We start from the raw sequence: 23,592 nt of genomic DNA on the forward strand, positions 1-23,592 counted from the left end.
ACGAAGGAATCATGCCGTCAGATGGAGTTTCCGGAGCTGCAGATGAAGAAGCCGACTGCGGTTCTGGGACAGGAAATCTGGTCTGTCGGGGAGAGTCCGGGGAGGATGGATGGACATGTGTAGCAGGTAAGGATACCATGTCTGTCTAGGCCAAGCTAGGGCAATAAGTATGACCTGAGCCTTGTCCTCTGTGAGCTTGCGCAGAACCCTGTGTATCAGTGGAATCGGTGGAAAAGCGTACCTGAGGGAGCTGTTCCAAGGAATGAGGAACGCATCCCCTAGAGATGCATTTCCGAGTCCCACTCTGGAGCAAAATAGATGGCATTTGCGGTTTTGAGGAGTGGCAAACAGGTCTATCGATGGAGTGCCCCAGTGGGAGAAGAGCTTTCGGAGTATCATGGGATGTAATTCCCATTCGCATTCCTCGGAGAAGTGTCTGCTGAGTGTGAGATTGATGTGCAGATGCATCTCTGATAGGGACCAGCGGCCCTGTGCCTTGTGGTCACCTAGGTGCACTCCCCAACCTATCACGGAAGCGTCCATGGTCAGCATGAGTACTGGGGAGTGTGGACGGAAGGGAAAACCCGTGCGTAGGTTCTCTGGTTTTGTCCACCAATGTAGGGAGGCCAATACGTTCGGTGGCGGAGTCAGAGTTATGCAAAAACTGTGTCTGTTGGGTGTGTAGCTGGAATTGAGCCAACCCCAAAGGCATCTCATGTGCATCCTGCTGTATTTGACCATGAAGATGGTGGCTGCCATGTGACCAAGAAGCTGAAGGCAGGTCCATGCCTGTATTCTGGGGCAAACAGAGATCATGCATATGAGATGCGTAATAGTGAGGAATCTGTTGTGTGGAAATGAGGCTCTGATTCGAATGGAGTCCAGGAGAGCTCCAATTAACTCTATCTGCTGTGTAGGTATTAGGGTGGATTTTTGGAAATTTATTTGCAAGCCTAGACTGTAGAAAAGGGAGATGGTAAAGTTTGTGGCTTTTAACATCTCATCGTAGGAGCTGGCTTTGATAAGGCAGTTGTCTAAGTAGGGGGAAAGTATAATCCCGTGTTTGTGGAGGTGGGCTATAACTACAGCTAGGGTCTTGGAGAATACCCGTGGTGCTGTGGAGAGACCGAATGGAAGTACTCTGTATTTAAAGTAGTCGTGTCCGAGCGTGAATCGCAGGAAGCACCTGTGTGCTGGATGAATGGATATATGGAAATAGTCATCTTGTAGGTCGAGGGCTGTGAACCAGTCCCCTTGTTCCAGCATGGGTATTATTGTGCCCAATGTGACCATCTTGAATTTTTGTACACGTACAAACTAGCTCAGTCGGCGTAGGTCTAAAATAGGCCTTTCTTTTGGGTAAGAAAGTAGTGGGATTAGAACCCTTTTCCCCAATGTTGCATCAGTACATGTTCGACTGCACCTAGATGGAGAAGATGCTTGTGAGAGGGGTCTCTGAGGAGGGACGGGGAAGGGGAAAGGGTGGGCGGGGAAGATAAGAAAGGGATGGAGTAACCTGACTGAACTATTTCCAGGACCCAGCGGTTCTGCGTGATCTGTTGCCAGACATGGTGGAAAGCCTGGAGGCGGAAGCCAAATGGGCAAATAGGTGGCAGAGTGAAGGGGTGGTCGTGCAAACGCCCGACCAGCACTTCAAAATTGCTGTTTGTTACCCGATGGGTGGGAAGTAGTTGGCTGCGCCTGGTTTTGCCTGCACCTAGGAGGTCTGTTGTGGTTTCTCCCAGTGTCATACAGTCTGGACTGGGGTCGGTGATATTGTTGTGCTCGGGGCCTCTGATAAGGTTGATACCGTGGTCTCCTGGGGATGGATGGTTATATGCCCCATGTGCGCAAAGTGACTCTAGAGTCTTTCATAGTGTGAAGGACTTCATCGTTTTTTTTGGAAAAGAGTTTATCTTTGCCAAAGGGGAGATCCTCCTCTTTGGTCTCCAAATCTTTGGGGATACCGGATGCCGAGAGCCAGGAAGACCTGCACATCACCACTGCAGTGGCAGTGGTGTGCGCTGCTGTATCAGCCATGTCCATGGACGCTTGTAGTGTCATCCTAGACACCAACTGACCCTGGACGAGGACTGACTTGAAGTCCGCTCTCCTGTCCTCGTCCAGGGTCAGTTGGTGTCTAGGATGACACTACAAGCGTCCATATATAGGAGGAAAAATCAAAGAGCTTGTTGTAGTTGTCATAGCCATAGCTTGCAAGAAGGGTGGAATAATTTGCAATTCTAAATTGTAAAGTAGAAGAGGTATAAACCTTGCAGCCCAGGAGGTCAAGGCGTTTGAGGTCCTTGTCCTGTAGAGTGGGCCGGTGGTGTGGTTCCTTTGTTCTCTGCGTCGCTGCATCCACCACAAGAGAATTGGGTTGTGGGTGGGAAAATAAGAAATCGACCTCCCTCGCGGGCACGTAGCATTCACATTCAGCTTTCCTGCATGTTGGTGGGATGGAGGCAGGGGTCTGCCAGAGAGTATCAGCTGGTTCTAGGAGAGCTTCATTTATGGGTAGTGCGATCTTTGAGGGTGCAGACGGTTGGAGGATTTTGAGGAGTCTATGTTGTGTTTCCTGGACTTCCTCCAAAGGGATGTCCTGGCTGCGTGCCACTCTCTTGAAAAGTTTCTGGAATTGCTTAAAGTCGTCCACGTTCTGTGGAGGTGGAGGCACGAGGGCGTCTTCTGCGGCTGATGGCGAGGCAGGAGCCGGTAAATCCGGGAAGGGTTCATAGCCCACCTCTTCAAGAGGGGGTTCAGGAGCTCTAGATGTTGATGGAGCTGGGGATATAGGCGTACGATGAGCTTGCAGTCTGGTAGAAGGGGTGCAAGGAGGAGTGGTGGCAGGAGCCGACCACGGGTACCACTGAGGCCAGGGCACAGGGTAGGAAAAGTTGGGTCCTGGCCACTGGGGGACAAAGTAGGGAAACTGAGGCTGATTCTTATGATGCGCCATGTCTTGGGGTATGTATGGCTCCAGTGGATGGGGAAACTCAGGCGGGGAGAACTCTGGTTGCTGCTGTGTGTTGTTCTCACTATCAGTGAAAGTAGCCAGGTGAGGTGGTGAGAGCTGCTGTTCAAACAGTGAGTGCTCCATGTGTAGGAGTGGAAAGTCAGGCTCAGGGGCCGCAGAGATATCCTGCTGATGCAGGAATTGTTGCTGCTCCCTAGGCTGGTGTGCTGCAGAGCGTGGAGTGTGAGTGGCAGCCCGGAGTGATTTCAGTTTCACTTTTGTAGGAGCCGTGAAACGTTTGTTAGAGCCCCGCAGGAGGTCTGAATCTGCTCCGGGGGTGGCAGGAAGACTCGGTGCCGATGTTCTTGTCGGCACCGGGGTGGAATGCATTGCCAGCACCAGGTCCATTGTCGGTGCTGGCAGGACCGGTCCTGAGGAGAGCTTCCTCCTGAGGGAAGTCTGCTTTTGCACCCCGTGTGAGTGGCTGCTGAAGTGCTGGGGCGGTCAGAGTTGCCTGCTCTCGGCACTGACAGCACCAAGGGTAAAGACCTTGCAAGAGTTCTTTCACCCTTTTGAGTGTCTCTGAGAGGAGATATTAGTGCTTCCTGCCTCTTCGTGTGAGAGGGTGAAGCCAGGCTCCCGGTCGGTTCTGACCTGGCAGGGAGCATGAGGGAGAGGGTTTACTGCCCTTCTCCATAGGCAGCTGCAGAGCTTTCTCCTTGAGAAGCATTTTTAGCCGCAAGTCTCTATCAAGGTGAGCTCTAGTTTTTAAGTTGGTGCAGTGGAGACACTTCGCAGGTACGTGTGTCTCACCAAGGCATTTAACGCAGAGTGAGTGCCCGTCTGACTGCGGCATAGACTCCTTGCAGGAGCCACATTTCTTAAAGCCTGGCGACCGCGGCATAATGAAAGTATGAGCGGCCGGGGAAGTCTCAACAAGAGACTCACTTGAGGGGGGGAAAAATATTATTTTTTAAACTAACGAACTACGCTAAAGGAAAGGGAGAACTGGAAAATGGCTAGCTAACTATTTCTATTTTTCTCTACTTATTTCCTACAGTATCCCAGGAAGAGATGAGCACTGCCCCGAGTCCCGTCTTCAGCCAAGGACGGTTGAGAAGGAATTGAGGGGGGTGTGGGATGCGCACACTCAGGCATACCCTAACGACGCCACGAGACAGCAGCTGAGCACATGCGTCCTGACCAGGCACTGCTACCGAAGATCTCCGATCAACGGCGCCGTCACCTGGAGTGGAGCACCCACAGGGACAGCACTCAAAGAAGAATGATTATTATTCTATCAGTATAGGAGACACTACACTTAATGACTCACTGATCTCATTGGGAAGATTGCCAGGGCTGAGATTCAGTGCAATGAATTCAAAGTGACTCACAACAAGGGTCTCCAAAAACATCGCACACCTAGCTGAGTTCAGTAGCACAACTGGGGCCTGCTTTCACCCCCGTAGGTTGTGTCTCTGTCTATTGCCTCCTATCGAAGTGACTCATATCACCTGGAGAGAAAATCAGGTCCCAGGTATTGTGTCCAAACATAACCACAGGAGCTAATGACGTAAACTGGCATTCACAAATATAAGAATCCTATTCTCGAGGGTTTTTTTTCACTTTTTGTTGCTTCCCGTCTTCACTGCAGCTGCTAAATGAATCAATCTTACCTTTACTCCCTTTTTAAAAGGTTTTAATGCCTTGGATTATATGTATTTTAAAGTAATTAATGAAATCACAATGAATATTTCCTGATAAGATGTATTCCTAGAAGCGTAATGCACAGCTCTGTTTCGCCGGGGGCCTGTGTCAACAGAAGGACTCTGCTGTACTGAGGAGAAGAAACTCAATAGTGCACATTGGAAAACCAAAGAGTAGAGAACAACAGAGGTGATCAGGAATTCCTCTGTTCTCCCATCAACACCAGAGCCCATTGCAGTGCCCATACTTCCATCAGTCTGGGGGCCTGTCCCTCCAGAGTGCATTAATCCAGCTCAGAGAGCCAGCCAGCATGTAAACCTCAAAAGCAATAAGTGTCAATTTCTCCTCCCACACCAAGGATAAGCATGGCTCCTAGCAGTACATCAGGCCCCTAATGATCCAAGGTGCTCACGCTTGCAAGTCAGATCCCCTCCTGGGCGTGCCCACTTCATTCAGTTCTATGATATTAGGAGATATAAAACATACCAAACTGGTTCACTTTTCTTCGAAGCTGTTTCAGCTTCTCTTCCAGTTTCTCAGGGAGAATCTCAATTTTGCACCCATCAATAACAAATGCAACACAATGAATCTGATCCTTCAGAGAAGGGGTCTTGACATAGCCTTGAGAATCTGAACGAAGGGTGGCAGCTGGATTAAACTGCAAAAAAAAAAATTTATAATAATAAGTGGCACTTCTGAAGACCTGGAGATTCAAAGGGCTGTACAAACACTGATTCTCAGAATACCCCTTTGGAGCAGGAAGACAAGTATTATTATCTCATTTTACAGAGAGGAATACTGATATGCAGAGATGTGAAATGATTTACCCACACTCAAAAAGGGAGTGGTCAAGTCAGGATTAAAAATCAGGATTTCCTGATTCCCAGTCTCATACTCATTCTTCCAGATAGAGAGCCAGATTCTGATCTCTGTTATTGTAAACGTGTGTAAATCCAGAGTCGCTCCTTTGGAGTCAACAGAGTTCCTCTGAATTTATATCCCTTGTGGCAAAGTAATACTGAAACCAAAAGGAATCTCTTGAAAATAAAGAGGATTCATGAGATATTCCATGTGTGTGTGTACACACATCCATACATACACACACACACCATTGACTATCCCTACTATAGAGTTTTTGATCACACTTTTTATTAAGGTTCCATCTATAAAGCATTAATAAATTATTAACAGATGTTTTAATCAATGGTTAATCGATTGTTGTCGAGTCCATCAAAAATTTACCCATAACTATGGCTTATACATCTACTGATGTGCTTATCACCATCTATACACATGCTGCTCAGTACTGTAATGTGCTTTTAACATTCTTCATTTAACCATTTATAGATGGAATTTTAATATAAAGTGGGACCAAATAAATCATGGAAAGATTGGTCTTGTGGTTAAGGCATAAAACTGCGACTCAGGAGATCTCGCTTCCAATATAACTTTCACCAAGATAATTAATCACTATTCCTCAGTTTCATATCTTTAATATTAGGTTAATAACACTTTATACCTCGCTGGGTTGTTATGAGGATTAAGTTAAGGTTTGTGAGGAGCCAAGATACTACAATGATGAGAGTCATACAACCATCTTTGCTCCTGTAACAAGCTCAGCTGATCTGGAATGGAGAATAAAAGTCTACATCTCTTGCATATTACAACAGTTAAAATTTGAAATCGTCTATAGGCAGCAGCTCTCTGCCAAGACAAAAGGCCAGGTAAGAAGGCACTGTACTAAGCTTGAATTTAGTGGAAGCTGCTCTTTACAATGTTTTAAAACAATGTTTTCTAAAAATTCAAAATTTCAAAGTTGTTTCTGCTTTACCAAACTAACCCATTCTTCATTTTTCACACAAAAAAATAATTAAAAATTGCTCATTTCCTGAAAACCAGGTTTCCAGTTAAAAAAAAAAATTTAGAGAATCATTTCAATAATGGAATGATTACATTTTTGCTAAAAAACTTTCAAAATATTTCCTGAAAAACTAAAAGAATTTCAAGAGATAACAGAAATTTGGGGTAGGGGCATTAAAGTCTATCTTTCTATTTAAAACATTTTTGTCTAAAATATTTCAACCAGCTCCAATCTTTATATACCTGGAGCCTGATTCTCCCTTGGCTTGTACCTGAACAAAGTAGGTGCCAAACGCTACCCAGGCAGAAGGGTGGACAGCGATTTAAATCAACTTCACATGACTGTAAAATACTACACAAAGTTCTGGACAGTGGAGAATCGGGCCTAAACACAAACTTCCCATAGTTTATTCCTTTTCAAATACACTTTACCTATGATCACCATTCATAAGCTTTTACTATACAGTACCACATATGCAAGAATGTACTGAGCACTGAGTAGATATTTTGTTCCACAGTAATTAAATTTAAGATATATTATTTGTACATCTAAAAAAACATTAAAGAATATCACTTGAACTGCATAGAATTGTAGAAATCCTACCTGGTACCTATCAGGAACATGGCCTTTTATTATGCTGGACACTTCATCAATTTCCAGACCTGCTCCTGATTTTTCTTCTATTCCCATTGTGTCACAGAAGATAATAGGCAGAGGTTTGCCATCTCTTCCATCTTTAACTGGGTAAGTCCTGTACTATTGGGGAAAAAAAAAATAACATATCGAAATACATACCTAAAAAATCATATTTAGTGCCAGATTCTCTCTTATCCATATTGAGTAATACCTTTCTTCTCACAAGTACATGCATGGAATTCAGTGGGGGTAATCATGGACTATCTTTGGGTTTTCCAATTAGTGGGGAAAAAATGTTGATTTTTAACTAAGAGACTGTGCTTTAGTTTGGATGTTTATTAATTAGAAGCAAATATTTACCTGTGTTGTCACGCTAGTATTATCAGATCCTGCTATGGCTTGGCTTGTCACATAACCTCGGAAAACAGAATTCACAGAGTTGAAAAAACTGGACTTCCCAGCTCCAATTGGACCAAGAACCAAAATCCGAATCCGTGGCACTGAATTTAAATAAGGTTTGTAAGATCTGATTTCCTCCATTATTTTCCCTCTTTCCCTGTTAAGACAAAAAGATTTGCATAGTGTTAAACACCCATGAGATCACGCACATGTTTTGCACTGCATATAGGCACAGTGAATTCAGGACACTGCAAATATTCCTATCCCACTCCCATATACTCCATCTTTAACGATCATCAAACACACAGTCTACTCAGGACTGTTGCACCAGCCAGAGTGACCACAGCTGATGGCGTCACACCAGGCATCATGTTGTTAAGTTCCTAGATCTGGCTCAATCCTGCAAATCCACAAATCTCAGGGGTGGCCCCACAGCCGCACCAGGTACAGTCAAAACATGCACCCCACCCCCACCCCCTAGGTGTCAATAGAGAGTTTGAGAGCATCCTGGGAACATGGCCAAAGAGCAGACAGTGGTGCTTTTGAATGTAACGAGCAACTGAAGAACAGCCAGATCTCTCTGAGATAATGACCTTCACACAAAGTCAAACCACTTTGACATGGTTTGGACATGGAATGGATCTTTAACTATGATATCCTCTAATTTTGAGTGCCCAATTTAAAATACCCTATGGCCTGATTTTCAGAAAGTGCTGAGTACCTATAGTTCCTCCTGAAGCCAGTGGGAGATTCAGGTGCTCAGCACCTATACAAATCTGGCCTACAATGTCTCAACCTGGGTACCCCAAATCAGTGGTCAACTCTGAAACTTTTGAAAATGTATTCAATCAATGCTGCCTAAAAGAGTTGCTTTGACATGTCACAGGGGAATAAAATCTTTGTTGCAATGTGCTGACTCTGTCACCGGTAATGCAGCAAATTTACATTCATTCATTCAAACAGGCTTAGAAGTAGACTAAAAGTTATTAAGAGGGTAGGACGAATCAGTTTTCACAACATATGTATATAGAGCATACAAGTTGTCATGCATTACACATGTATTCAGGTAACCAACTTCAGGTACCGTAAACCACCAAATGCAGCTTAGGTCTTGTAAGCTGTGCACTGTGAAAACATAGCAAATAAGCAAAATCAGGCAGAACTGACACATCTGAACCAATGTCTAGTATGTGTTCATTGGAGTGCGACTGTTGTCCAGGAGTGCGGCTGTCAACATAGCAAAGGAGTTTCTGAATAGGATGAGGTGAACAGTAATTCTCTACACTCATGGTGATAACATCAGGCACAGTGACTTCATGTTCCTGATTTTTGAAGTGAGGACAGTGGCATGCTTTATAGAAATGTCTTTGTCCACTGTTGACACATGGCATCTTTGACAAAAGATCCTCTACAGCTAACTTTGTACACCATACATGCTTAGCGGAAGCAAAATATTTTTTCATGGAAGATGCTTTAACTACCCAGATACCTGTTGAAAAAGTAGGACAGCAAAGCACGAAATGTCTAATAAGTTCTCTGAATGTGTTGGAGACTATGTGTTGTTTCAGATGGTGAAGGAAGTAAGCAGGAAGCAACCATTTAGATTTGATTCAGAAGAACAGGGAGTAATTGGTTGCAAATCTGAAGGTAGAAGGCAATTTGGGTGAAAGTGATCATGAAATGACAGATTTCATGATTCTAAGGAAAGGAAGGAGTGAGAACAGCAGAATGAGAACAGTGGACCTCAAACTCAGAGAACTGGTAGGTAAGGTCCCATGGGAAGAAAATGTAAGGAAAAAGTATGTTCAGAAGCGGTGGCAGTTTTTCAGAGAGACAAAATAAATGCATAGCACAAAACTATCCAGATGTGAAGGAAAGACAGCAAGAATAGTAAGAGGCCAATATGACATGAAGAATCAAAAAAGAACTGTACAAAAAGTGGAAACGTGGCAAATTGCTAAGGATGAGAACAGAAGAATAGCATAAGCAGGTAGGGACAAAATCAGAAAGGCTAAGGTACCAAATGAGTTACACCTAAAATGGGTGGATTTTAAAAGAAGATTTTTAAATATGATTTAAATTATAATAAGTTTTCTTTTTATAAATAAACCTGTTAAAATAAAATCTGAATTTAATACAAAAAATGTTAAGGCCAAAATGTATTATAATTTCTTGAAATATTTAAATTAAAGAATTAGTGTGCTGAATCCATGAGCCTCCATCAAAAACTTTGAGTTAAAGGCTGCTTTTCAAAATAAAGAAAGTATCAGGGGAAAAACATTTAACTTTTGACGTCAAACTTTATAAATATGGCACAAGAGTAGCAATTAAGCAAAATATCATTCACTATTTTCTGACAAACTAAAAATGTACCATTAATAAGAATCTGAAAATATTAAGCTATATAGTTGTTTAATAGACGCATATAATTATAGTGTACCTTCCTAGGTAGCAAAAAAAGAACCAAATTCAGTGTAAAGGTTCTATTTAGTTGTAAATCAACATGTTTTATTGGTTATATCAGCCAATGAGAATGCACCTTTCTTCAGAAAATAATGACTTTCCACTTGGTGATTTAGCTCAATCCACCTGCATAAAAGGCAATAAGAAGAGGCTCTATAAATATATTAGGGAGCAAGAGAAAGACAAGGGAACATGTAGATACACTACTTGGTAGGTGGGGAAGGAGAGCTAATAACAGTTGACGTCAAGATGTGTTTAATGCCTAACCCAAAGCCTATTTTGCTTCAGTCTTCACTAAAAAGATAAATTGTGACCAGATACTTAACACAATTAATATGAACAAGGGGAAAGGGAAAGAAAAGGTTAAAGAGTAAGTTAGATGTATTCAAATTTTCGAAGACTGATGAAATTCACCCTAGGGTACATAAGGAACTAGGTGAAGCAATCTCAGAACCGTTAGCAATTATCTTTCAGAACTCATGGAGGGTAGGTGATGTCCCAGAGGGCTGGAAAAGAGCAAACATACTGTTTATCTTTAAAAAGAAGAACAAAGAGGACCTGGGGAGTTACAGTCAGCCTAATTTCAATACTTGGAAAGATACTGGAACAAATTATTGTACATCAATTTGTAAACATCATTCTAGAGGATAAGAGGGCGATAAAGAATAGCCAACATGAATTTATGAAGAACAAATCATGCCGCCTAACATAATCTCCTTCTTTGACAGGGTTACTGGCTTAGTGGATCAGAGGAAAATCTGTAGACATGATATATCTTGATTTTAGTAAGGCTTTTGACACTACATGACATTCTCATAAGCAAATTACAGAAATGTGGTCTAGATGAAATTATATAAGGTGGGTGCAACACTGGTTAAAAGAGTGTGATGAAGTGGGAATTTTTCATAATATTTTGGATAAATATTGTGTGTGCCTCAGTTTCCCCTATGTACTGTATGATTAACTAGCTGGTGGGAAAACGTGGTTTAGTTTTTGTAGCGATACAGGTATGACTTTCGCCTGGCTATCTGGGGCCTGGGCCCCATACCCATGTAAAGTCTCAGAAGACAATGGCCGCTCCGATTGCCCAGGTATTTGATGCCAGGCAACTAATGACATGGGACTGCCAAGCCCCTCTGCAGAAAGCCAGCCACTTTTGACCAGCTGGAGAAAAAAGAAAAAGGTGGCTAGCCAGGTGTTGAGAGGTTTGCCCAGGAAGAATAACAAAGGGAAGGAAGGATTGTATAAGTGTGGGCTGCTAGAAGCAAGACACACTCTTCTGGACTAGGACTCAAGGGGTGTCAGAGAGAGCTTGGGGCTCAGGACTGACCGAGATGGAATATTCTGTTACTCTCTATGTTAACCAAGGACTTTCTACGCTGTGTTCCAGATATCTAATAAACCTCTCTGATTTTTACAATGCTGTCTGAGATTCACTTCAGATTAAAACAACGAGGAGTCCTTGTGGCACCTTAGCGACTTACAAATTTATTTGGGCATAAGCTTTCGTGGACTAGAACCCACTTCATCAGATGCATGGAGTGAAAAATACAGTAGCAGGTATATTTATACATAGTACATGAAAAGATGGGAGTTGCCTTACCAGGTGGGCGGTTGGTCTAACAAGACTAAATATACTTGCTACGGTATTTTCCACTCCATGCATCTGATGAAGTGGGTTCTAGCCCATGAAAGCTTATGCCCAAATAAATTTGTTAGTCTCTACAGTACCACAAGGACTCCTCGTTGTTTTTGCTGATACAGACTAACACGGCTACCACTCTGAAACCTGACTCCAGATTAAGGAAATTAGGGGTGCATTGCTCCCTTTGGGTGTGCAAGCCTTCCCCAGGTGTCCAATTCAAATGGACTCTCTGAGGGGAGCTCACGGAGTTAAGCAGGGGTGCTGAGGGCTCAGAGGTTCGGTCCCAGGAGGCAGAGAATCCATGGGGCTTACCCCACTGACAGAATGTAACCCAAAGGGGGATAACACAGTGAAGGGGTCTTCTCGGGGACTGTTCTAGAGCTGTGCGAGAGCACCAGACCTGTGGATTCTGTGACAAAGAATTATATTTAAAGAGCAGTTATCAAGGTTTGCCATCATACTGAGTGGACACATCCAGTGGGGTTCCACATGGATTGGTCCTGGGTCCGGAAGTATTCCATATTTTCATTTATGACTTGAATAATGAAGTGGAGAATACATTTATAAAATATGTGGATGACACCAAGATGGGAGGGATTACAAGCACTTTGGAGGACAAGGTTAGAATTCAAATTAGCTTGACAAATTGGAGAACTGGTCTGAAATTAACAAAATGCAATTCAATAAAGACAAGGGCATAGTACTAAAATTAGGAAGGAAAATTCAAATGTGCAGCTACAATGGAAGTGGGGAGTAACTGGCTAGGCAGTAGTAGTGCTGAAAAGGATCTGCAGGTTATTGTGGCTCACAAATTGAATACGAGTCAACAATGTGATGTAGTTGCGAAAACAGCTAATATCATTCTGGAGGCTGGTAACAGGAGTAACAAATGTAAGGCACAGAAGGGAAATGTCCCGATCTGCCCAGCACTGATGAGACTCCAGCTGGAGTACTGTGTCCAATTCTGGGCACTACAATTTAAGAAAGATGTGGACAAATTGGAAAGAGTCCAGAGGAGAGCCACAAAAATGATGAAAAGTTTAGAAAACCTGATCTATAAGAAAAAGCTAAAAATACTGGACATATTTAGTCTTCAGAAAACAAGACTGAGGGAGGACTTTAAGATAAGAGTCTTCAAATACGTAAAGGGCTGTTATAAGGAGGAGGGTGATCAATTGTTCTCCATGTCCACTGAACGCAGGACAATAAGTAATGGGCTTAATCTGCAGCAAGGGAGATTTAGGTTAGGATATTCGGAAAACCTTTCTAAGTATAAGGACAGTTAAACTCTGGAATAGGCTTCCCAGGGAGGTTATACAATCCCCATCACTGGACGTTTTTAAGCACAGGGTAGATAAACACCTGTCAGGGATGATCTAGGTATATTTAGTCCTGCCTCAGTGCAGGGAGCTAGACTAGGTGACTTCTTGAGATCCCCTCCAGCCCCATATTACTATAATTCTATGCGGAGATGCACAGTGTTTTCTAAAAGTATCAAATACACAGTTTGCCACACTGTACCTATGCCACTCTGGGAATTGCCCAGATAAGTAACTAGCTGCTTAATCATGGTCTGTAATCCTCCGGAATGTCACTTTAAGTCTCTGCTATAGCAGACTCAGTGTGGCTAAAATAAACATAGCTTTTCATGAAGTTTATTTTGGTTCAGACATTAATTACTCATTTATATTTGATCTGTTCTGAAATCATCATTTTGTACTTATCCCCAGATTGTGAGGTGCTCAGACACTTTGGTCATAGGTGCCATATTAGTACCTAAGAAACACAGATAAGCAACTCAGCAACACATGTCTGTCTACTCTAGCACCATCTAGTTAATTCCTAAAGTAACTCACATCACCACAGTATTTGGTGGCCACAGATCATGATAGTGATATATTACAACAGTTAACTTACTCAGTTGTCCAGGTAATTTTTCTCCATGGAGATTCCAGGAAACTGCTAATATCTAGGGGAAAGGAACATATAACATTAAGAGTACGAAGCTATAATTTCCTCAGTAAACATTTTCTCTTTTGGTATCAACTTACCTTCAACTCGATACACCTCACATTCCATAAGGCCTAGATCATTTCCATGCAGGTCAGCAACATTGAATGTGTAGTTGTTGTTAGAACTTGTTGCTGCTGCTGCTGTATTTTGGTTCAACAAATGTAGTGCTCCACCGCCAAAATTAGGGCCACTGGCACTATAGTCATATATAGCACCTGATGCAGTTTTAACAGGAATTTTTAGTGGGCTGAGCACACCCTCTTTGCCTTTTAATCTAAAGAGAAAAGCCTTCTCATCATTTATGTACTCTCCAGATGAAACATAGCTCTGACGTGTAAAGCCTCCAAAAATATAACCACTTCCATTATATGCTATTGCTACAGTTGGCCCTTGTGCATCACACTTGGCATGAAATATAGAAGCATTGTAACCATGGACGCTTGCTTTATAGAGAAGAGAGAATTGTCTGCCCCCCAACAAATCTTGCAGTCGCTTTACTTCATCTTGTGTTAATCTAGATTTGACACCAGCCATTCTTCTTACTCTAAAAAGACAGAAAAGATGTTACAAATACAAGTATAACAATAAGAAAAATCTATCATTTTTAACTCATCTCACCAAAGACGGAAGACAGTAGTGAAGGTCTTTGTTCCCCATGGAATAAAGTGGCGTTTTAGTAAATCATCATTATCATCATCATCATTAGCAGCTTTATTCCATGAGTATCTTGACTTCCCAACTGAGGGCATGTGTGTTGTGCCTCACATGCGTTAGGCACTATCCAAACACATAGTCAGAGACAGTCCCTAACCCAAAAAGCCTACCGTCAAAATAAACAAGACAGACAAATAGTGGGAGAAAGATATTTTTATCCCCATTAACAGATGGGGGAAATGAAGCAGAGAGGGTCAGCTAGTATAAATCAGCATAGCTTCATGGACTTCACAGCAAAATACCTTTTCTGCCTGAATGGAGACAAAATATTCTTAAAATGTATAGCCCAATTTTGTTGCCTTTACTCAGGCAAAACTCCTATTGACTTCAATGCAAATCAGGCCCATTTTATCTAAATGGTGAAACCTTTCAAACTGTGACCTGATGCTCATCTTCCTTAGACTGGATAACTCCACAGACTTCACTGATTTATGGTGGTGTAAATGAGAGAAAATACATATTCACTGTCTCAAAAATATAATTCCCAGTTTATGAAGTGAATCTTTTTCAATTTCCAATAAAAAAGCCTGGCATACTGGGTAAGACTAATAGTCCATCTAACCCGGTATCCTGTCTTCTGATAGTAATCAGTGCCAGATACTTCAGAGGAAATGAATAGAACAGGGCAATTTTGAGTGATCCATCCCCTATCGTCCAGTCCCAGCTTCTGACACTTGAGGCTTTAGGGACACCCAGAGCATAGGTTTGCATCCCTGATCATCTTCGATAATAATCATTGATGGACCTATCTCCATGAACTTACTTAATTCTTTTTTGAATCCAGTTATATTTTTGGCCTTCACAACATCTTCTGGCAACAAGTTCCACAGGTTGACGCTGCACTGTGTGAAGAAGTACTTTCTGTTTGTTTTAAAAATGCTGCCTATTAATTTCATTAGGTGACCCCCTAGTTCTTGTGTTATATGAAGGGGTAAATAACACTTTCCTAGTCACTTTTTCCATACCATTCATGATTTTATAGAACTCTATCATACCCCCCCTTAGTCATCTCTTTTCTAAATCAAACAGTATGAAAGTTGTTCCACACCCCTAATCATTTTTGTTGTCCTTCTCTGCACCTTTTCCAATACTGTTATATCTTTTTAGAGATGGGGTGACCAGAACTGCACACAGTATTCAAAATGATTAAAGGTCTAGAAAACATGATGTCAAGGTTCCTCCCCCACTCTGAACTCTAGGGTACAGATGTGGGGACCTGCATGAAAAACCTCCTAAGCTTATCTTTACCCGCTTAGGTCAAAACTTCCCCAAGGTACAAAATATTACACCCGTTATCCTTGGAATGGCCGCTACCACCACCAAACTAATACTGGTTACTGGGGAAGAGCTGTTTGGACGCGTCCTTCCCCCCAAAATACTTCCCAAAACCTTGCACCCCACTTCCTGGACAAGGTTTGGTAAAAAGCCTCACCAATTTGCATAGGTGACCACAGACCCAAACCCTTGGATCTGAGAACAATGAAAAAGCATTCAGTTTTTACAAGAAGACTTTTAATAAAAAATAGAAGTAAATAGAAATAAAGAAATCCCCCCTGTAAAATCAGGATGGTAGATATCTTACAGGGTAATTAGATTCAAAAACATAGAGAACCCCTCTAGGCAAAACCTTAAGTTACAAAAAAGATGCACAGACAGAAATAGTTATTCTATTCAGCACAATTCTTTTCTCAGCCATTTAAAGAAATCATAATCTAACACATACCTAGCTAGATTACTTACTAAAAGTTCTAAGACTCCATTCCTGTTCTGTCCCTGGCAAGAAGCAGCATACAGACAGACACAGACCCTTTGTTTCTCTCCCTCCTCCCAGCTTTTGAAAGTATCTTGTCTCCTCATTGGTCATTTTGGTCAGGTGCCAGCGAGGTTACCTTTAGCTTCTTAACCCTTTACAGGTGAGAGGAGCTTTCCCCTGGCCAGGAGGGATTTCAAAGGGGTTTACCCTTCCCTTTATATTTATGACACATGACCTCTGAGGGAAGATTGAAAAAATTGGGTTTGTTTAGTCTGGAAAAGAGAAGACTGAGAGGGGACATGATAACAGTTTTCAAGTACATAAAAGGTTGTTACAAGGAGGAGGGAGAAAAATTGTTCTTCCTAACCTCTGAGGATAGGACAAGAAGCAATGGGTTTAAATTGCAGCAAGGGCGGTTTAGGTTGGACATTAGGAAAAAATTCCTAACTATCACAGTGGTTAAGCACTGGAATAAATTGCCTTGGGAGCTTTTGGAATCTCCATCATTGGGAATTTTTAAGATCAGGTTGGACAAACACCTGTCAGGGATGGTCTAGAGATAATACTTAGTCCTGCCTTGAGTGCAGGGGATTGACTAGATGACCTGTCAAGGTCCCTTCCAGTCCTATGATTCTATGTGGGTGTATCATATATTTTTATAATGGCACTATAATATTTTCTGTTTTATTTTCTATCCCTATCCTAATGGTTCCTAACACTGTTAGCTTTTTTGACTGCTGCTACACATTGAGTGGATGTTTTCAGAGAACTATCCACAATGACTCCAATTTCTCTTTCTTGAGTGGTAACAGCTAATTTAGACCCCATCATTTTGTATGCATAGTTGGGATTATTTCCCCCCAATATGCATTACTTTGTACTTATCAACATTGAATTTCATCTGCTATTTTGTTGCCCAGTCACACAGTTTTTCCTTTGTAACATTTTGCCGTCAGCTTTGGACTTAACTATCTTGAGTAATTTTGTACCATCTGCAAATTTTGCCACCTCACTGTTTACCCCTTTTTCCAGATCATTTATGAATATGTTGAATACTAGTGGTCACAGTACAGATCCCTGGAGGATGCCACTCTCCATTCTGAAAACTGACCATTTATTCCTACCCTTTGTTTCCTATCTTTTAGCCAGTTACCAAGCCATGAGAGGACCTTCCCTCTTATCCCAGGACTTATTAGTTTGCTTAAGAGCCATTGGTGAGGGACCTTGTCAAAGGATTTCTGAAAGACCAAGTACACTATATCCACAGGATCACCCTTGTCCAAATGCTTGTTGACACCCTTAAGGAATTCTAATATAATGGCCTTTACAAAGCCATGTTGACTCTTCACCAATATATCATGTTTATCTATGTGTCTGATAATTCTGCTGTTTGTATAGTTTCAACCAATTTGCCTGGTAATGAAGTTAGGCTTACTGGCCTGTTATTGCCAGGATCACCTCTGGAGCCCTTTTTAAAAATCAACATTAGATTAGCTACTCTCCAGTCACCTGGTACAGCAGCTGATTTAAGCGACAGGTTATATGCCACAGTTAGTAGTTCTGCAATTTTATATATGAAACTCTTGGGTGAATATCATCTGATTGTGGTGACTTATTACTGTTCAATTTATCAATTTGTTCCAAAGCATCCTCTGCTGCCACACCACCTCCTGAGATAGTTCCTCAGATTTGTCACCAAAAAAGAATAGCTCAGGTGTGGGGATTTCCCCAACATACTCTATAAAGAATTAATTTAGCTTCTCCGCAATGGCCTTGTCTTCCTTGAGTGCTCCTTTAGCACCTCAATTTTCCAATGGCACTGTTTGGCAGGCTTCTGGTGTATTAAAAAAATCCTGCTGGTTTTTATGTCTACACTAGTTGTTCTTCAATTTCTTTCTTGGCCTGCTTTATTGTATTTCTACACTTGACCTGCCAAAGTTTATCCTCCTTTCTATTTTCCTCACTGGAATTTGACTTCCAATTTCTAAAGGATGCCTTTTTGCCTCTCACCACTCCTTTTACTCTGCTGTTTCGTTACAGTGGACCTTTGCTGCTTTTCTTTTCTTTTTTTTGTAATTTGGGGTGTACATTCCGTTTGAGCCTCTATTATGCTGTTTTTAAATAGTCTCCAGGCAATTTGAAGGCAATTCACCCTTGTGGCTGTTTCTTTAAATTTCCATTTAACTAGCTTCATCATTTTTGTGGTTCCCCTTTTTTAAGTTAAAGGCTATTGTGGTGGGTGTCCTTGGCATCTTCCCCCTCCAATGATGTTAAGTTTAACACTATGGTCACTATGACTGGTTCAGCTACATTCACCTCTTGGACCAGATCCCGTGTCCCACTTAGGACTAAATCCAGAATTGCCTCTCCCCTTGTGGGTTCCAGGACAAGTTGCTCCATGAAGCAGTCATTTATGGTGCCTAGACATTTTACCTCTGCAGCCCTTCCTGAGGCAACATACACCCAGTCAATAGGAGGATAGTTGAAAAAATCCCTTATCAATGTATTTTCTGCCTTTGTCGCCTTTCTCTGAATATTTCACACTCATTGTTACTATACCAGTCAGATGGCTGGTAGTATATTCATACTGCTACACTCTTCCATCCATCTTCAAGGATGGAATTACTGTCCATAGAGATTCTACGGTACAGTTTGATTCATTTAAGATTTTTACTTTGACACTACTCCACCAATGAGCTCCTCTGTCATTCCTATATATTTTGCATCCTGGCCAGTTAATGACCAGCTGAAAGCACAGAGCCAGTCCTGCAAATCCTAACCTGAAAGCTACTTGTATGAGCAAAGTGTGTAGGGTTTATTGTCTGCATAACCACACAAGATTAGTTTAATAATTCTGAAGCTAATGTAGCAAGTAGGAAGAATTAACGAACACATCAATGTTATTTGTGTTTTCACCTTGCCACGTTTCATTTCTTCTTTCACTGTACTGTTTCTGTGGACTGACACAGAGGCTAACACACCTCCAACAATTGTTCTTTTTTAAGTTCTCTTAATATTTTCCAGAGGGATGGGGGGGTTGTTGTTTTTTCCGTACTGACTGCTCCTCTGCCAGAAGAAATCTTTGTTGTGCAGCCAGACTGTGGGGGGGGGGGTACATCAAGAATGACTTCTCTTGCAACGGTAAGCCAATTTCTCTGCTCTCTATTTAAATATATTGCCCTGAAGAGGATGATCCAGGGTTCAATTATTACCAGTAAAATCTTAGGAATATTTAGTTTAGAAAAGACTATTAGAGTTAGAATTACTTGAAAGTTCTTTATCTAGCCTGTAGGTGGAGCTAGAGTGTTATGGTTATCCGATGAAGTGAGCTGTAGCTCATGAAAGCTTATGTTCAAATAAATTTGTTAGTCTCTAAGCCCTGGTCTACACTAGAAATTTAGGTCGAATTTAGCAGCGTTAAATCGATGTAAACCTGCACCCATCCACACGATGAAGCCCTTTATTTCGACTTAAAGGGCTCTTAAAATCGATTTCCTTACTCCACCCCTGACAAGTGGATTAGCGCTTAAATCGGCCTTGCCAGCTCGAATTTGGGGTACTGTGGTCACAATTCAACGGTATTGGCCTCCGGGAGCTATCCCAGAGTGCTCCATTGTGACCGCTCTGGACAGCACTCTCAACTCAGATGCACTGGCCAGGTAGACAGGAAAAGAACCGCAAACTTTTGAATCTCATTTCCTGTTTGGCCAGCGTGGCAAGCTGCTGGTGACAATGCAGAGCTCATCAGCAGAGGTGACCATGATGGAGTCCCAGAATCGCAAAAGAGCTCCAGCATGGACCGAACGGGAGGTACGGGATCTGATCGCTGTTTGGGGAGAGGAATCCGTGCTATCAGAACTCCGTTCCAGTTTTCAAAATGCCAAAACCTTTGTCAAAATCTCCCAGGGCATGAAGGACAGAGGCCATAACAGGGACCTGAAGCAGTGCCGCATGAAACTTAAGTAGCTGAGGCAAGCCTACCAGAAAATTAGAGAGGCGAACGGCTGCTCCGGGTCAGAGCCCCAAACATGCCGCTTCTATGATGAGCTGCATGCCATTTTAGGGGGTTCAGCCGCCACTATCCCAGCCGTGTTGTTTGACTCCTTCAATGGAGATGGAGGCAATACGGAAGCAGGTTTTGGGGACGAAGATGATGATGATGAGGTTGTAGATAGCTCACAGCAAGCAAGCGGAGAAACCGGTTTTCCCGACAGCCAGGAACTGTTTCTCACCCTGGACCTGGAGCCAGTACCCCCGAACCCACCCAAGGCTGCTTCCTGGACCCAGCAGGTGGAGAAGGGACCTCCGGTGAGCGTACCTTTTAAAATACAATACATGGTTTAAAAGTAAGCATGTGAAAGGATTACTTTGCCCTGGCATTCGCGGCTCTCCTGGATGTACTCCCAAAGCCTTTGCAAAAGGTTTCTGGGGAGGGCAGCCTTATTGAGTCCTTCATGGTAGGACACTTTACCACTCCAGGCCAGTAACACGTACTCAGGAATCATTGTAGAACAAAGCATTGCAGTGTATGTTTGCTGGCGTTCAAACAACATCCGTTCTTTATCTCTCTGTGTTATCCTCAGGAGAGTGAGATATAATTCATGGTCACCTGGTTGAAATAGAGTGCTTTTCTTCAGGGGACACTCAGAGGAGCCCGTTCCTCCTGGGATGTTTGCCTGTGGCTAAACAGAAATGTTCCCCGCTGTTAGCCACGGGGAGGGTTGAGGGGGTAGCCATGCGGTGGGGGGAGGCAAAATGCGACCTTGTAACGAAAGCACATGTGCTATGTATGTAATGTTAACAGCAAGGTTTACCCTGAAAGAGTGTAGCCACTGTTTTATAAAATGTGTCTTTTTAAATACCGCTGTCCCTTTTTTTTTCTCCACCAGCTGCATGTGTTTCAATGATCACAGGATCTTCTCCTTCCCAGAGGCTAGTGAAGATTAGAAAGAAAAAAAAACGCACTCGAGATGAAATGTTCTCCGAACTCATGCTGTCCTCCCGCACTGACAGAGCACAGACGAATGCGTGGAGGCAAATAATGTCAGAGTGCAGGAAAGCACAAAATGACCGGGAGGAGAGGTGGCAGGCTGAAGAGAGTAAGTGGCGGGCTGAAGACAGGGCTGAAGCTCAAATGTGACGGCAGCGTGATGAGAGGAGGCAGGATTCAATGCTGAGGCTGCTGGAGGACCAAACCAGTATGCTCCAGTGTATGGTTGAGCTGCAGCAAAGGCAGCTGCAGCACAGACTGCCACTACAGCCCCTGTGTAACCAACCACCCTCCTCCCCAAGTTCCATAGCCTCCACACCCAGACGCCCAAGAACGCGGTGGGGGGGCCACCGGCCAACCAGCCACTCCGCCACAGAGGATTGCCCAAAAAAAAGAAGGCTGGCATTCAATAAATTTTAAAGTTGTAAACTTTTAAAGTGCTGTGTGGCATTTTCCTTCCCTCCTCCACCACCCCTCCTGGGCTACCTTGGTAGTCATCTCCCTATTTGTGTGATGAATGAATAAAGAATGCATGAATGTGAAGCAACAATGACTTTATTGCCTCTGCAAGCGGTGATCGAAGGGAGGAGGGGAGGGTGGTTAGCTTACAGGGAAGTAGAGTGAACCAAGGGGAGGGGGGTTTCATCAAGGAGAAACAAACAGAACTTTTACACCGTAGCCTGGCCAGTCATGAAACTGGTTTTTAAAGCTTCTCTGATGCGTACCGCGCCCTCCTGTGCTCTTCTAACCGCCCTGGTATCTGGCTGCGCGTAACCAGCAGCCAGGCAATTTGCCTCAGACTCCCACACCGCCATAAACGTTTCCCCCTTACTCTCACAGATATTGTGGAGCACACAGCAAGCAGTAATAACAGTGGGAATATTGGTTTCGCTGAGGTCTAAGCGAGTCAGTAAACTGCGCCAGCGCGCCTTTAAACGTCCAAATGCACATTCTACCACCATTCTGCACTTGCTCAGCCTGTAGTTGAACAGCTCCTGACTACTGTCCAGGCTGCCTGTGTACGGCTTCATGAGCCATGGCATTAAGGGGTAGGCTGGGTCCCCAAGGATAACTATAGGCATTTCAACATCCCCAACAGTTATTTTCTGGTCTGGGAATAAAGTCCCTTCCTGCAGCTTTTGAAACAGACCAGAGTTCCTGAAGATGCGAGCGTCATGGACCTTTCCTGGCCATCCCAAGTTGATGTTGGTGAAACGTCCCTTGTGATCCACCAGAGCTTGCAGCACTATTGAAAAGTACCCCTTGCGGTTTATGTACTCGGCGGCTTGCTGCTCCGGTACCAAGATAGGGATATGGGTTCCGTCTATGGCCCCACCACAGTTAGGGAATCCCATTGCAGCAAAGCCATCCACTATGACCTGCACATTTCCCAGGATCACTACCCTTGATATCAGCAGATCTTTGATTGCGTGGGCTACTTGCATCACAGCAGCCCCCACAGTAGATTTGCCCACTCCAAATTGATTCCCAATTGACTGGTAGCTGTCTGGCGTTGCAAGCTTCCACAGGGCTATCGCCACTCGCTTCTCAACTGTGAGGGCTGCTCTCATCTTGGTATTCATGCGCTTCAGGGCAGGGGAAAGCAAGTCACAAAGTTCCATGAAAGTGCCCTTACGCATGCGAAAGTTTCGCAGCCACTGGGAATCGTCCCAGCCCTGCAACACTATGCGGTCCCACCAGTCTGTGCTTGTTTCCCGAGCCCAGAATCGGCGTTCCACAGCATGAACCTGCCCCATTAGCACCATGATGCATGCATTGGCAGGGCCCATGCTTTCAGAGAAATCTGTGTCCATGTCCTGATCACTCACGTGACCGCGCTGACGTCGCCTCCTCGCCCGGTATCGCTTTGCCAGGTTCTGGTGCTGCATATACAGCTGGATAATGCGTGTGATGTTTAATGTGCTCCTAATTGCCAAAGTGAGCTGAGCGGCCTCCATGCTTGCCTTGGTATGGCGTCCGCACAGAAAAAAGGCGCGGAACGATTGTCTGCCATTGTTCTGACACAGGGAGGGGCGACTGACGACATGGCTTACAGAGTTGGCTTCAGGGAGCTAAAATCAACAAAGGGGGTGGCTTTACATCAAGGAGTATTTCAGGCAGGACTTCACGGAGGGCTCCAATAAGAAATGGTGCACCTAAGTTATTGTTCTTATTGGAACAAGGAGGTTAGTCTGGCCTCTGATTGATACATGGCTAGATTTACCTCGCTGCACCTTCCCTGTGAGTGACTGCAGTGTGACCTAGAGGAATGAGTCCCCTAGACAGGGGAGGGGGGGAAGCAAATGAGTACAAAACAAATCTGGTCTATTTCTTGTTTTGATCCACTCCATCTATCTTTTACATCTTTGGCTGGCAGCAGATGGTGCAGAAGGACTGCATGCCATCCACATCGCATGGCTGCTCGGCAGAAGATGGTACAGTACGACTGCTAGCC

General features: G+C 43.5%; 1 protein-coding gene across 2 annotated transcripts in view; it reads right to left on the reverse strand.

Moving 5' to 3' along the window:
* LOC125641335 (interferon-induced protein 44-like) overlaps positions 1 to 23,592 on the reverse strand; it is a 35,336-nt gene that overhangs the window by 4,471 nt on the left and 7,273 nt on the right. For both annotated transcript variants that reach the window (XM_048861137.2, XM_048861136.2), the window contains exons 2-6: positions 13,719 to 14,224; positions 13,585 to 13,636; positions 7,521 to 7,716; positions 7,128 to 7,280; positions 5,150 to 5,321 (exon numbers count right to left, since the gene is read on the reverse strand). In XM_048861137.2, coding sequence (XP_048717094.2) covers positions 5,150 to 5,321; positions 7,128 to 7,280; positions 7,521 to 7,716; positions 13,585 to 13,636; positions 13,719 to 14,214 — 1,069 coding nt within the window. In that variant the 5' untranslated portion in view covers positions 14,215 to 14,224. The remainder of the gene's footprint in view (positions 1 to 5,149; positions 5,322 to 7,127; positions 7,281 to 7,520; positions 7,717 to 13,584; positions 13,637 to 13,718; positions 14,225 to 23,592) is intronic.

This window comes from Caretta caretta, chromosome 8, assembly GCF_965140235.1.
Source record: "Caretta caretta isolate rCarCar2 chromosome 8, rCarCar1.hap1, whole genome shotgun sequence".
Classification (NCBI taxonomy): domain Eukaryota; kingdom Metazoa; phylum Chordata; order Testudines; family Cheloniidae; genus Caretta; species Caretta caretta.